Genomic DNA, 15515 nt, shown 5'->3' on the forward strand with positions numbered 1-15515 from the left:
TCTCTTGATGGTGAAATATCTGAATTTATTGTGAATTCTAGTGCAAATTCAGTTTAAAAGTTCCACACTGAATATGTTCTTAAAGTGATGATGTGAATATATATTTCAGTGGAATACAGCCTTATGGTTAAAAACAACGTCCTTATTAAATTTAGGAATGTGTGGAACATGCTTGGAAGTAATCATGGGATGCATCTAACTCATAATTGTGTTCAAACAAGCTGTGATATTCTACCAGTCAAAGCAGAAGCTGTAGTTGTTAAAATTTACAAATATTTTTATAAAGACAGTAACTGAACCACAAAATTGTGACAAAACAGACTTTGGATACAAAAGCATCTCCGTTGTCTCTCTACAGCTCATTATCAGTCCAACTTTTAGGCAAGTTTCAGCCTTGAAAAAACTACTTTGTAAATCAAGTCTAGTGTCAACTGAAGGGTGGCAAAATATGCCAACCCAAAATGTGTCACTTTGGCATAAGAATTATTTTGAGCTGAAGCCGATTGAGAGGGAGCAGACATAAGAAAAGCTCTCTGCCCTCCCGTATTTGCCTAAAAGCAGGACAAACATTTGTCAATGTATCCCCCTCCCCTCTCTATCAAGGACAGAAGTTAATCACTGGAGACAACTTTAGACACTTATCAGCCCAGAGGGCACCACAGGAGTCTATACAGCAAACTTTACTTACTAGTCCTTACCTTTCATTAGTTCCACCATATATTCACCCTCCCACAATCTGTTCCCGTAGAAGTTCAATGTCTTTTTCCTTCGTCTTGTCGCTTCTCCACAAATTTATTGTTCTTCGGCTAAGGGGCTACAGAAGCCCAAGTTCTAACCATCTGTTTGAGTTACTCATCTCTGGGTACGCCCATGTGTATGTGTGTTGCATGTGCTAATACATTTCTTTCTTTTCTTTTTATTGTGTCTTTTGTCAGAACCCCAGCTGGAGAACCTAGAAGGGTAGAAGGAAAGTATTTTTTTTTCCTCCCCTACACTACAATAGTACTAACTACTTTACAAGAGTCTTCTAAATTTGTTTGCATTTTGTTCAAAATCAATTAGCAATCGTTAATCAAAGTATTCAACTAATGAATGTCCCAAATCTTCAGCTTTTGAAGGCTCAAGTAACAAAAAATCACTGGAAAAGGTTTGCGAGAAGACATTGAAACTAATCCCTGTAAAAGTAGGGGGGAAACTGATAAGATTAAATGATGAGAACTCAAATGATATACTGGATTTCCATTCTGAAATCTATAACTGAACTTTTGGAATATTTCAATTGGTGGGAAGAATTTTTCAGTGAAACTCCTATTTTTAATTTGTAGTTTCCATATTGATATCACAAAGAAGTGGAATTGAGAAAACTGATTTTGCTGCATCTAAATGTGGTAGAACTTTCAAAATATGCATAAATAAAAATAACTTATTTGGCGAGTTCTGTTTTGTAAAAATACTTGTCAAAGAAAGGTTCTCTGAGTGGAGCAAAAAACAGTACTTGGGATAATATTCTGTCAGAAATATTTGCTCACTTTAATTAAAAACATGTTAGAATTGAGATTACTTGATCAAAATCTTCTCTGAGCTTGCTGCCAGTAGAGGTAGGTTTCCTCAGTTAAAATATTATGATCTGTAGAGAAACATCCATTGGAGGCATTAACAATTTTAAATGTTTTAGTGACACTACAACTGAAGAAGACTTTAGGCACCTGTTTTTTTGTTTTTGTTTTTTTTAGTTAAAAAAAATACAAACATACATTTTAAACAAAATCGCTCAGGAGGAGGAACTGGATGGAGACGGGTAATGACAGCACCAGGTGTCAGAGTTTAGTTTTGGGGTCAAGGTTCTTTCCAGGGTGACATGAAAGGAGGAAGGGCTTCAGCATAGCAGGTAATGTCAGTATCTAGCTGGCTGGATGTAAGATAGCAAATTATCCTATGTATTTTTAAAATGTTGTCTTGGTCAAGTGAAAAAAATCACCGGGAAATCTTGGCCTAAAGAGCTAAGTTTGGGTCCCTGTTTCATAGCAATGACACCGAGAATGCACTGAAGTTGCAATGTCAAGTTCTGCCTTGCCTGGATGAGCCCATCTCCACCACGCTACTCATCTACAAGCCTGTGCAGCTGGCACTGGCTCTCCCTGCATCCGACTTAAAAACATGTTTATCTCAGCTTGAAGCCCCTGAAACAGTTCCTTGAGTCACAGATGAGCTCAGTAAATACCTGTTGCATGAACAGATTGACTTTTAAGTTCTCTCTATAAGAGAAGGAGGCATTAAAGACAATAGACTTCTGAATAAAATTGCTTTGCCCATGATATTGATATTATAGGATGCTGGCTTCTGTGTTCACACTTCTGCACATCAATGTGTGGGTGTGATGGTGTAAGGACTGTCACACCACCACATGAAGCAGCCCTTAGTGCTGTGAAAATCTACGTCTAGACCTAGAAACCCTTGAAATTCCATTCCCAGTGTACTTTAGATGCCAAAATTGAGGCCATGTTTTCTTTGACATAGAATTTGTCAAATTAACAAGAAACAGAATCAACACATCATGACCCTTACTTCAATAAATAACTTGTCTGTTCTCTAGGTTATTGAGACTATTGCTTATTTGGTTGCAAATAGCTCTACAAGCTGTGAAGCCACAAAGGACAAATCTGCAAATACCTAATTCTAAATGTCATGGGAAACAAGAACTACGTAGATGGTGTATATAGAGGGTGAGGTAGATGATATCATTGCTTACCAATAAGAAATATCCCAGCAGTTTAAATTTTCTGAGGATAAGAATCAGTGCAAATATTATTTGCAATACACATAATTTCTTTCCCTCCACAAGCTTATAATGAATTGCTAATTATAAGGATAAAGTTGCAATTAAAAGCAAATGCACAAGTCACTTACAATATTTTTCTAAGCAAAATTAGCTCTTTAAAGACTCTGTGGGCATTTATTTCCAATGAAAATGGACCTTAAAAGTAATGGTCGGCTGTCACCAAAGTCCTAGTGAGGGCCACTTGGATACTTTAGGAATACAGCCGCTTCTTAACATCCACCATCAGAAAATGAACTGCTTAAAATCCAGACGGTTACAACATGGAAGGTTGACCTTAATAGTTACGAAATTGGTCCAGAAGGATTTGCAATATTGTCCTAGTAGTGCCAGCGGGGGCTGCTGTGCACCTGCAGCGACAGTTAAATGGAAAGGTGAGGCTTGTGAATTTCATGCACAAGCACCTGTACCATCTCCAGGAAACCCCGCTGATGCAGCCACTTGGATCTGAAATCTACAGGGTTCACTGCAGGAGAAATGAAGGTCACTGACTGACATTAAAACTGACATGGCTCACATTTCAAAGTCTCAATGTTGACAAAATACTTCTTCTGTTTTTATAAGTAACTGACCCCAAACAATATCGCTGAGTAATCTATCTCCTACTAGTAGGACTCTGAAATTTGGCTTTCTCCCTTATTTCTAATAGTGCCTTAAAACTCTCTACTGATTTCTGATTAATTTATTTTGTTTAACTCAGTTTGGACAATTACATTAGATTCAGAAGGGATTTTTAAAAGTAGAGAGTTCCACACAAAAAGAATTTGTTTTCTGTTTGTCACACTGAATAAAACAGGTTTACTTTAATCCAAACCAGCAAATATTTATGTAAATCTCTTGGATGCAAAGACTTGTGCAGGACATTGTATCAATAGCATCAGTCAGGTTTGCACATCAGTCAAGCTTGGACCTCATCCTTCTAGCAGCCTACAACTTAGAGTGGACAGGCATGTATACAGCTGTTTTCTTCAACTCTTACTGGTGTTTATATTGTCTTTGTATTTCACTTTACTGCTAGTATTTTCCTTTTCACATGCAAACCTACCTTCCAGCCTCACCAGATAGCTTGCCTTTTACTGTCCAGAGAAAACTGGGACCATGCGGGGGGTAAGGTGTGATGAGAGAAAAACACACAGGCCTTGATGTGTGGGTTGGTTCAGCCAGTTCCTCGTGGTAAGACCAGGTGTAATTTTTTAAATGTCTTAGCCTCAACTTCTTCATATGTAAGATAGACGTTCAAAGAATTTGAAATTAAAGAATTACAAGTCATTAAGCACCACCTTCGAATTTCAAAGGAGGCAATGCAATTGCCTTAATGTAAGGCTTTACCCACATGAAGGATTCTCCTTTCTGGAAGGGTTTATAGCAGCTCTCCCTCAAGACTGGATCAGACTGAGGTGTGCCACACTTTTTCAGGAAAGAATCTCACAGCTTAAGTAGAGAGATCTTACTCCAATGGGGTCTGGGCACAGTGTGAAGTTACTCGTTTCAAGCTAGAAGACGTATCTTTGAAGTTTCCTCTTTCGTCTTAAAAAGTTATGATATTCCATTCTACTACAGAAGGTACTCCTGTTTATTCTACTATCAATTTGGTATTCTGATTTACCTTTCTCTAGAATGCTATGTAAGATGGACACTCCAAGATACTCCCATACTTAAAGGGAAGTATTTTTTGTTCCTGGCATGTTACATTACCTAGGAGTATACATACTATTTGGGTCAGATAGGAGAAATATATAGATCTGTATGCTCAAAGAATACCACTGCTGCTATGACACAAACACACACACAAAATTTCAAGGATTTTTCCATTACAGAAATAAAGCCACTTACTGAAAAAGTCTCTGTGATGACCTAGATGGGTGGGGTGGGGGAGCGTGGGAGGGAGGTCCAGGAGGGAGGGAATATATGTACACATACAGCTCATTCACTTCACTGTATAGCAGAAACTGACACAACATTGTAAAGCAATTATACTCCAATAAAAAAAAAAGATTTCAGTTAAATCCTATGTGAGTCTACCTGTAGTCTCTCACAATGCTCTTCAGAGCCCGATGATGAATCAAATCATACGTTTCCATCTGACACCAAAATGTCAAGAAAGGGTAAAGCTGATAGAAGATAGCCATTAAGCAACATAAAAGGAACTTCTATATAGAACTGACAAGAGAAGCGTAGACATAACAAATGCATTCAAAGGGAACATAACTAAGATACCCATTGCTCATCTCTCTTTGTTAAATCAACAAATGAATTCATACCAAAATACTATCAAATCATAGTCAAATCACTCTCCCCCAGGAACACCAAGAACAAGTCCAAATAGACTTTCAGATAAACCTTTACTAATCTCCAAGCCCAAGTAAATCTTTTAAGTGCGCAATCCAAGGCATTGCTTCAGTAGGCTGAATGAACCTTAACACAAATTTGAAAGCAAGAAAATTATTTAAAAACATTTATATCAAACAACAATGACATCGAAAACATAAGACTTTATTGGAAGAGTTAAGGAAAATTACAAGGTAGTAGTGCTTCTTAGAGGTAATGTCCTACTGGGAAGTGGACTATGGAACATGTTTCTGGAAGGTGAAATTTTGACTATAAACATGGTTGTTTTTTAGTCTGTCTTCAGTTTTGGAAACCAGGAATAATGAATAAAGGTGAAAAGTACAGGGACGCACTAGGCAGCTTTAGAAGAAGCAAAGCTAGGGAAGGAGGGTGGTGATTTTTTTCTTTTTGCCGAATGATATCATGGTAATAATTTTTCTATTTTGTTATGTTTTCAAATTTTATATTTTTAAATTTTAAGAAGGCTCATTCTGTAAAGTAAGATTCACGGTGCAGAAATACTGTTTTCCCCCGAAGCTACCTGATATCAGGGTGAGCCCCAAGATATACATACTGGCTGGGGAAGGAATACAATCTTACTTCGGCATTGCCCGCGTCATTTTTTTGTGGCTGAATATTGTTATTCCTGAGTGCAATTGAGGTATCGAGGGATGTGTTGAACCTTTCTGATATAATTTCTATTGTAAATACTTAACAGCACAGCTATTATACCTTCAAGTGCTGTAATTTCTGGTTTTGGCTCAAGTTTTTGCTTTTGGCTCGATTCACTATTTACTCATAAACCTAAGACTATCAACTGATAACCTCAATTGGATGAAGATCAAGCCACTACTGTAAATAAGGAGTGGGGACCGCAAGGCTGGATGGCAGATGGGAACCTGATGGCTCACACAAAACCTCAGGACGTTTTAGCCCTCAAATAGTTTGCTTTTTTCTTTAAGAGACAGGAAAATATTTTATATACAATATAAACTCAAAAGACACAAATCACATACCTGAATTAAAATTTAAGCCTAACATCTGAAAATGAATAGCACATTTATCTTATACATTTTTCTACATATTACAACCACATATGTGTCATTTGGAGGCCAGTATCATTGAAAACCTCATTTTTTATTTCTGCATCTGTCAGAAGACAGGACCACAAACAAGTGCTTTCTCAAATGATACTATTGATTTATAGGCTGTGAACAAGGACTGTTTCTACCTTTTGCAGTTCTTCAGAACCAGTCAGAGCCTTACAGATTCCCTACTTCAATTCTTGGATTTTATAAGGAAACTGAAGGCTTAAGAGATTCTTACATTGCTAGGTCGAAAAATTAGCCTAATGGCATTGGAGTTCCTTGAATATGTTATTATACACTTGTAAAGAATCATAAAAAGAAAGAATTATTATTAAGAAGGTAGATGAAAAATGCCAATCTCTTTTTATACAAAAGTACATGTTTGTAAGCACAAAAATAAATAAAATTCGTACCTTGCTACCAATTGTCTACAAACTATTTCAGAGAATAGAAGCAGGATAAATGCTTCCTAATTCATTCTAGGAGGCCAGCATTACCTTAATATCAAAACCAGACAAAGGCAATACAAGAAAACTACAGACAAATATCTCTCATGAACATAGAAGAAAAATCCTCAACAAAATATAGCAAATGAAATCTAAAAATGTATAAAAACTATTATACACAATGGCCAAGTGGGATTTATCCTAGAGTTTACAAGGCAGATTCAACACTGAAAAATGAATTAATGTAATCCATTACATCAATAGACTAAAAAGAAAAATCACATGATAATATCAATAGACGCAGAAAAAAAATCTGACAAAGTCTAACATGCATTCATGATAAACGCTTTCAGTAAAGTAGGAATAAGAGGGGGACTCCCCGAACTTCATACACTCTAGCAACAAAATATCTACAACTAATGTCATACTTAATGTAAGAAACTTGAACTTTCCCACTAAGATCAGGTACAAGACAAGGATGTGCTCTCTCACTATTCCTTTCGAAATCATACTGTAAGTCCTAGCTAATGAAATAAGGCAAGAAAAGGAAATAAAGGTATACAGATTGGAAAGGAAGACAAAAAACTGTCTTTGTTCACAGATGACGTGATCATCTATGCAGAAAATACAAAAGAATCGACAAAAAAATCCTGGAAATAATAAGCACTTATAGCAAGGTTGCAAGGTACAAGGTTAACATGCAAAAGTCAATTGCCTTCCTATATACCAAGAATGAATATGTGCAATTTGAAATAAAAACACCATTTACATTGGCACCTGAAATTTGAAGTACTTAGGTATAAATCTAACAAAATATGAAATAAGACTTGTATGACGAAAACTACAAAACTCTGATTGATGAAATCAAAGAAGAACTAAATAAATGGAGGTATTCCATGTTTGTGGGTAGGAAGACTCAATATTATCAGGTTGTGGGTTCCTCCCAAATCAATGTATACATGCAATGAAATTCCAATCAAAATCCCAGCATTATTTTATGGATATCAACAAACTGATTTTAAAGTTTAATTGGAGAGGAAAAGACCCAAAATAGTCAACACAATATTGAATGAAAAAACAAAGCTGGACTGACATTACCTGACTTCAAGACTTACTATGAAGCTATAGTAATCAAGATAGTGTAGTGTTGGTGAAAGAACAGACATAGAGATCAGTGGAACAGAACAGAGGGCCCAGAAATAGACCCTGATCTTTGACAAAAGAACAAAGGCAATACAATGGAGCAAAGATATTCTTTCCAACAAACAATGCTGGAAAAATGGGGCATCTACATGCAAAAATGGACCTAGACACAGACCTTACACCCTTCAGAAAAATTAACTCAAAATGGATCACAGACCTACATATAAAACACAAAACCATAAGACTCTTAGAAGATGACATAGGAGAAAACCTAGATGACCTTGGTCATGGCACAACTTTTTAGATACAACACCACGGCCACAAGGCATAAAAGAAATAATTGACAAGCTGGACTTCATTAAAATTCAGAACTTTTGCTGTACAAAAGACAATGTCAAGATTATTAGAAGACAAGCCACAGACTGAGAGAAAACATTTGCAAAACACACATCTGATAAAGGACTTATCCAAAATATACCCAAAACACTTACAACTCAACAAAAAGAAAACAAACAATCTAATTAAAATATAGGCCAAAGGCCATAACAGACACCTCACCAAAGAAGACATACAAATAGCAAATAAGCATATAAAAAGATGTTCCACATCATATGTCATCAGGGAAGTGCAAATTAAAGCAACAATATGATGGAATCTTAGGTACCTATAAAAATGTGTTTTCATGTAATATTCCATGACAGGGAAATCTTATCATGCTACCATGTTAAATGGAAAAAGCCACATACAAAACTCTATATACAATTACGTATAGCACACACACACACACATATGTACATACACACACACACACACACACACACACGCACCATACAGACATGCAAATGTTCAGGCATACCCAAGATACTGGAAAGAATTAAACCAAAATCTTATTAACCATGAGGATAGAATTTCTAACACTTTAAGTTAATTATTTCTAAAATAAAAAATAAAGCATTAACAAGAAAAAAACACAACAATCAGCAAAATACAAATGCAGAATATTGGGGTGTCCTCATGCAGGCTTTAATGACATCCCTATGCATGAATCTGTCAACATAAGGAGAAATAGTCGTTTTCTCTAACCTACAGAGAGGGCATTCCTCTGCTGCCTGATATGAGAGGCGGCCTTATTCAATCAAGTGGTTAGTTACACACACACTTAAATCTAACTGTGTATGAATACAGTAGCTTTTATTTATAAAACCCCCAAAAAATAATGACAGGAAAATTTTTCTTGCAGGAGACAATATTATTTTTCCAGCAATTGTCTCCTTGTGTATCTGGGAGGTGGTTCATTTCCTTAGAAAGATGTTGTGAGTTATTAATATAAAGGTCACAGCTTAACAGCAGGAAACACAGAGGCAATGCTCCTAGTAAGATAATATGATCAACACTACATATTTTAATGCCATCTTTATCAACTTTAATGGAAGGTCCTAAAATACTGGCTGGTGGGCTGCATTCTGACTTACAGAAAAATGTTTCCGATTTCTCCTTTGAAAAATTAAAAAGTGACTTTAATTACCTATTGTTTTCAGAGAAGTTGAGAAAGCCAGATGTTGAGAGTGACAGTGTTTTCAGACCCTTACCTGATGTCCATACATGTTATGCAGGTGATGTCTCGACTATTTGTTGTGATCAGGTTCAAAGCTACTGACGTTTCCTGGTCAGAGGTCGGGTGTGCTCCACATTTAAAGAAAAATTCCTGAAAGAATAAGAAATACGATCACTGACATGGAATCCGGCTCGCCATTTCCCCCTCTAAACATTTTCACAGTAAAGAACCTCTTCAGGAAGAGAAGAGATCTATTAGGTGTGAGTCTGAAATAAATCAACATCAACTCTTTTGAGGGAAACTAATGCCCTTGTGCCAAACTATTCAACAAGTCCTCTTTTTAGAAGGGTCCAATTGTCTGCTAGTCTTTTCTTCTTTTTCTCTTTCAGCCAGGTTGCTGGGGGAACACTCTGTGTGTGCCCCTAGCTCACCTCTCGGTGAGAAGTGAGTCTGGTAAAATAACACAGTGTGGATGCAGGAGGAAGCCTGAAATAGCATCTCGAAAATGAGGAAGAGGAGACCCTGAGCCACGAGATGATTTGCCCAAAGTCAGACAGTCAGAGGTGAATCCAGGAAGTAACCCAGGCTTCTTAAAGGGAAACTCAGTGCTTTTTCTACAGGATCACCGCACAGTTGGTCAGTTAGCAGCAAGAATATAGTGCAGGGTAAGAAATCTAGCAATCTCAACTACTGGCAAGCATGCTAATATTGCAGACTTATGGGGGAGCAGAGTGTGCCTCTCCCCCTTTGGCATCCCAGGATTCCCTGGGAGTCTCACCTGCCCACCCCCTGCCAGGCAGTTAGGAATGTTCTAAACCCGCACCTCTTTCCTTCTTAGTTCATTTCCCAGCCCTGTCCTGCCACACACTCCTTTATCTTAGCTTGTGGGATCGTACTTCCCCAAGCAGGGGCTGAGCCCTGGCCCTAGGCAGTGAGAGTGTGAAGTCCTAACCTCTGACCGCTGGGGAATTCCCAAGATACATCTTTTGATTGATAATATTCTCCCTTCTCAAACAAAATATTTTTTGTTTTTCTTATTTTCATCTTCTGTTATTTCTGTATTTTTCACATACCCCTTTTCCCTCTCACACACCAAAGTGTTTGACAGGTAAGTACTCTGCTTCTTGTCAAACAGTCTGTACAGCTTCCATGGTAATAACATCCATGAAGCTAAATTGTGTGCCACTGCAAAACTTCTGTACAAATGTAACACTGGAGGACAGAAGGCCCCTTGCATATACACTTAATCCTCAGCTCCGTTTGTGTATAACTACTGGGATATAGAAAGTATTTTCCCTTTAAACACTAGACCTGGTGTCAGCAAACTTCTATTAAAGCACCACATATTAAATGTCTTCAGCTTGGCGGGCCATATGGTCTTTGTTGCACTGCTCGACTTTGCATTATTGTCTAAAAGCAGCCATGGACCATATGCAAATGAATGGATGTGGCTGTGTCCTAATAAAACTTTATTTACAAAAACATGTAGCAAATTGGATTTTGCCTGCAGGCACAGATTGTCCAACCAAAAGACCCTGAGATATCTGTGGAATGTCTTATTCACATTTGTATCCTAACAGTATACAGCACAAGCATTAGATATATTTTCTTAAATAAAAAAAAAATCAATAGATTTACTTAACAAATGCTACCAGTGTTTCTTTATACATCTGACACCACCACTCTTAATCTGTCCTTTCCCTGCTTGTAACCAAACTAACTTCCTCCTCCTCTGACCTGAGACACAGCGAGCCACACCTGTGGGTGTCAAAGTCCAATGGGCATCAGAATCACCCAGGAGGCTTGTTAAACTAGACATCGCTGGGAGTCACCCCAGGTGTTCTGACACGGGGCCAAGGATTTGCATTTCCAACAAGCTTCCAGGTGATGCTGTTACTACTGCTCTGCGGACCACACTTTTGAGAACCACTGAGTTACAGCAACATTAGCGGTAAGGGGAGTAAACTCTACTTATTCTTTCGGAAGACAGTGGCTGTAGCAGACCTCGTTTATCACATGTGAAAATAATGTCATGTCTCAGGGAAAATATGTCACTCTTAAAAATCTGGAGTGTGCAGAGAAATGTCCTCAAGCCAGGAGTTAGGAACCCAGGCTGTTCTTAAGAACAAGTGTCTCATCAATTCCAGATGGTATAGCTGCTAGCTAGCCAGAACCCCTCCTACCTGGGGCAAGTGACAGAGCAGCCAACCTGCCAGCCTGCAGTCCTCAGCCCAAAAGATGAGGGTGTGCCAACAGTCCCGCTATGATGGGTGGGGTGTGCAGTACAGCTGATGGGAGCCCGTCAGGCACGTCTGTAAAGTGCAACGTGGCTTCCCTTGAAGCAGCACGGAAATCATATTGATTGTTTTTGTTTTCTCTTTTAACATGGAATGCCACCTTTTTCGCTCAAGTTTTTGAAATGATATACATCCTTCAAAGGTCAGTTCAAGGGTATTATGAAAAAGAGTTAAGGCAAACCTTGACTATCAAAACAAGACGTCTGGAGGACATGACTGATCCTTGTGAAATACACAGAGCTAGCTGTGACTGCTTTTTGCAGATATGAAAAAAATGCTCACTCATAACGAAAAGTAATTCCTCCAAAATGGCTGAGTTGGCTGGACTATCAAGAAGATATTTCATATACAGATAAATAGTATTTATATTTTTTCTTAGCTTGCAGAAAGCTACTGGTAGACATTCAGCTAACAAATCACATACTGCTCTAACACCAGCTAAAAGTCAGATAAAAGGCAAAATCCTTTTTAATGGAGGTAGGGATTTTACAAACAATGGTATAATAAGTTACAAATGTTTGGAAAATTACAGTAATTCACATGGCGTGATAGAATTAAAATACAAATTACCAACTCTATATATTAAATATGTATCAGTCATCAGTGAATTTCCGGGCCTTCTCCACCAGTTTTTGTGAAAGGAGGTTCTTTTCTGGTGCTAGAGTAGCAAAACTGGTGGAGGGTCCGAGATTTTGCCCAGCTTGCAAGCTAACAGACCGTCTCAGGGATGCTGGCAGAAGACATGAGACAAAAAAACTGCATGGCTCAGAGCCCAGGCAGAATGAAGTATGGACATCATGATGATGTCAGTTTCTCTGCATCCCAACTCCCAGGAGATGAAGTGGCCAGGCCAAGCTAGCTGGGGGGTTTCTGCATCACAGCTGAGGACCCTGAGCTTAGGGAACCCAGATCTTTTATAAGGACCTGTAAGCCAACTTTCCCTTTGTCCTAAAGGGAGACACCGTGTTTATTATACTGAACAATAAGCAGGTCCACCTTTTACTCTAGAGAGAGATACTATCATTATTTTCCAGGTTGTTTGCTATACAATTTCCTTGAAAAGATTATCCAGAAAAAAAGGGTAGTTAGTGCTCCCTCACAAGTTGTGCAGAAACTTGAGAGAACCCTGGAGAAGTGTCTGCCAATAGTAACAACACCTTTTCCACAGACTAATCAACAGAACGAGCTGATCATTTCCTGTCCTGCACAATCAATGGGTCATTAGCACTTTCAAAATCTTTCTGATATTTGCAGGCTGCGTTCAAAACACACAAACAATAAAGCAAAACACAACAGAAGTAAGAAAAACCTTGCTGAAAAATTCTACCTTGGGTATTTCAACTTGCTTATGTAGAGTTGTCATCTCACACACAGCTGCATGATTCTTTTGGAGTAATCGTCTATGAATTCTGCTTTCTATGATGTTTTTCTCTTGATTGTTCAGATTAAAAAATCAAGGATGCCAAAGCCAGAAAAATCTTCTAGCCAGGGTCTAAGCAGTGTGGTCAGAAAGCTGACACCACCGTGAGATCTGGCCATCAGGGGCATGACACCAGCTGATCCCCACAAGGACCCAGGGAACAGCTCACTCCGGGCCAGATGACAGCGGTTGCGCCCCACGGCCTGGCTGCTTGAGGTGGCATTACTCTAGTTCCAGTGGGTGCCGGGTTTGACAAGCAAAGTTACTTCTATATCACCAGGGATATAGTCCCCTATGGGTGCAGAAGAGAAAACTTCTTGTTCATTGAGCGGAGGGACATCTGTCAATTCTAGTGAAGGAAATATAGGATCCTTATGTGGGTAAATAAAGAATCTCAAAGGGACCCACCCATCTTTCACAAATGCCATCTCACAGGTAAAATCAGCTACAAAAAAAACAAGAAAGAAAACCAAACAAATCCAGTCCCATTAAATGAAATGAATTCCTGCACCTAACCAGGAGCTGCAGTTCCCACTGGCTGGCTCACTTCACTTGGATCCATATACTCAGTTCTGGGAGGCCCTAATTAGCTATGGAGCTAAAATCTATGACAGTAATTGGCCAGGATTTTTTTTTTCCCCAAATGATAGTGTGAACTATTTTAAAAAATGAAAAAAAAAAATAATCCCAGAGTAAGACCTTAAAAAATGTGCTGGGGTTTATAATGTGACCCTGTTAAATGTTATTTAGTACTATAAGGTGCTTTTCACCTTATTAATACTAAAGAGAAAATCCAAAATATAACAGAGTTATATTCTTTAAGTTCTTAGAAACACACTCATATTTTTGCCATTTCTGTGGACAAGGCTACGATTCTTTCCTTCCATTCTCGCTGAGGCCTCGTATTTTATCATAACCCACTCATCCTTTCCTTTTAGATCTTAGAGGCCTAGCCTGCTGGCTGAATGATGCCCATAAAAAGCAATGTTATACCAAGGGAAAGACCTGTGAACAGTTCAACTGTTGGAAGCTACCTCTTTCTCCTCATTCCATTCTGCTACCTGACTCAAGACGCTGCCAGTGTTTCTAACAAACAAAGGGGAAAATGAAAAGTATGGAAACGAATAAATAAAGCAGCAAAATCTGAACTGGATTAATACCAAGAACCCAATTTATAAAAACTTATATAATCAGAAGCTAATCGTCAACTCTAAACACAAATTAATGTGTTCCAAATTTCTATAAAAATAACTTACAACTAACATCTGGCAAGCCCTGCTTGTCTCAAACACAATCTAGTTTCACAAACCTGAAAAAACAGCAGTGAGACCTGACTTCTTCCATCATGAAACTTCAACTTTTATCGAACTTCTTAAAGTTAACAATTTTAATAGATATTGCTTAACAATTACATGTTTTCCACATAAAAATGGTCTCTCTTTACAAAGAGTTAAATCCCATGTTTGTCTCCAACTTCTTCTTAGTTAATATCCCCCAAAGGCAATGTATCTTTCTTTTGATAAAATAAAAGGGACTCACAGTTTTCACTATAAGGTTACAGTGCATCTACGGTCTGTACTAAAGAAGTAACTGGCCATTTGCATGGGTCAGGGTCAAGTTAGGGAAGCAGGGCCCATACCAGTTAGTTCAGTTGAGAGAATTTAATGCTGACTGAGATCTAGTTGCAAAGGTGGTGGAAACCCAGAAGAACTAAACCAGGGCAGGAAGCTCCTTGCCATTACCAGCATTAGCACAGGGTGATCTAATCACCGGGGACTGGGGGACGGGGGTAGGTGGGAGGATGGATAAGATGCAGCCCCTGCCAAAGACCCCTCCCAAAGAGAAAGGGAGAAACATCCCAGCTCTGCCCTCTCTCCACCCTCTTATCTCTCACTAGGCTGTGCTTGGGGAAAGCCCGCCTGAAGCAAGGAGAGGGGGTCTGCCTGTCCAAGCCACGTGCCAGCAGAGAGAGGAAGGGCAGGTGCATCTGAACGCCACCAGCACGTGCTAGTGCGCTGTCAGGAGGCAAAGCCAAGTCAAAAGTCTTCAACATTCACTGCTTGTTAGTGGGGACATATTCTAATCAGCCTCCAGAAAAGGAAAAATGATACGTTCAGATACGGTTCTGTATTAAATAAAAATACATAAATATTTACACTAAATAATAAACCTGTCAAAAGATTACCCACCCAAATTTTCAACTAAGAGGGACTGAGGACACAGGGGCATTGCTATCTATGAGAAAACTAGTAATAAGCGTCTTACATCCCTATCAAAGAGGTCCTCACGGTTACCAAGTTACAACAGACAAACTGTCACTTAGAATCAATCTAAATGTCTCTCATGAGCCTAGAAATTCTGTCCGTAGTATCCTCAGTCCGTCTCTCCTCAGCCTGCCTGCT

At 38.6% G+C, this 15515-nt stretch overlaps 1 protein-coding gene across 1 annotated transcript in view; it reads right to left on the bottom strand.

The window, feature by feature from the left end:
• PRKN (parkin RBR E3 ubiquitin protein ligase) overlaps positions 1–15515 on the bottom strand; it is a 1255012-nt gene that overhangs the window by 538410 nt on the left and 701087 nt on the right. The window contains exon 6 of the mRNA XM_022562266.2: positions 9431–9546. Within this exon, the coding sequence (XP_022417974.2) occupies positions 9431–9546 (116 nt within the window). The remainder of the gene's footprint in view (positions 1–9430; positions 9547–15515) is intronic.

The sequence above is a fragment of the Delphinapterus leucas genome, chromosome 12 (genome assembly GCF_059928025.1).
Source record: "Delphinapterus leucas isolate spDelLeu-1000000601 "Yukka" chromosome 12, BTC_Dleu_Yukka2, whole genome shotgun sequence".
Lineage (NCBI taxonomy): Eukaryota > Metazoa > Chordata > Mammalia > Artiodactyla > Monodontidae > Delphinapterus > Delphinapterus leucas.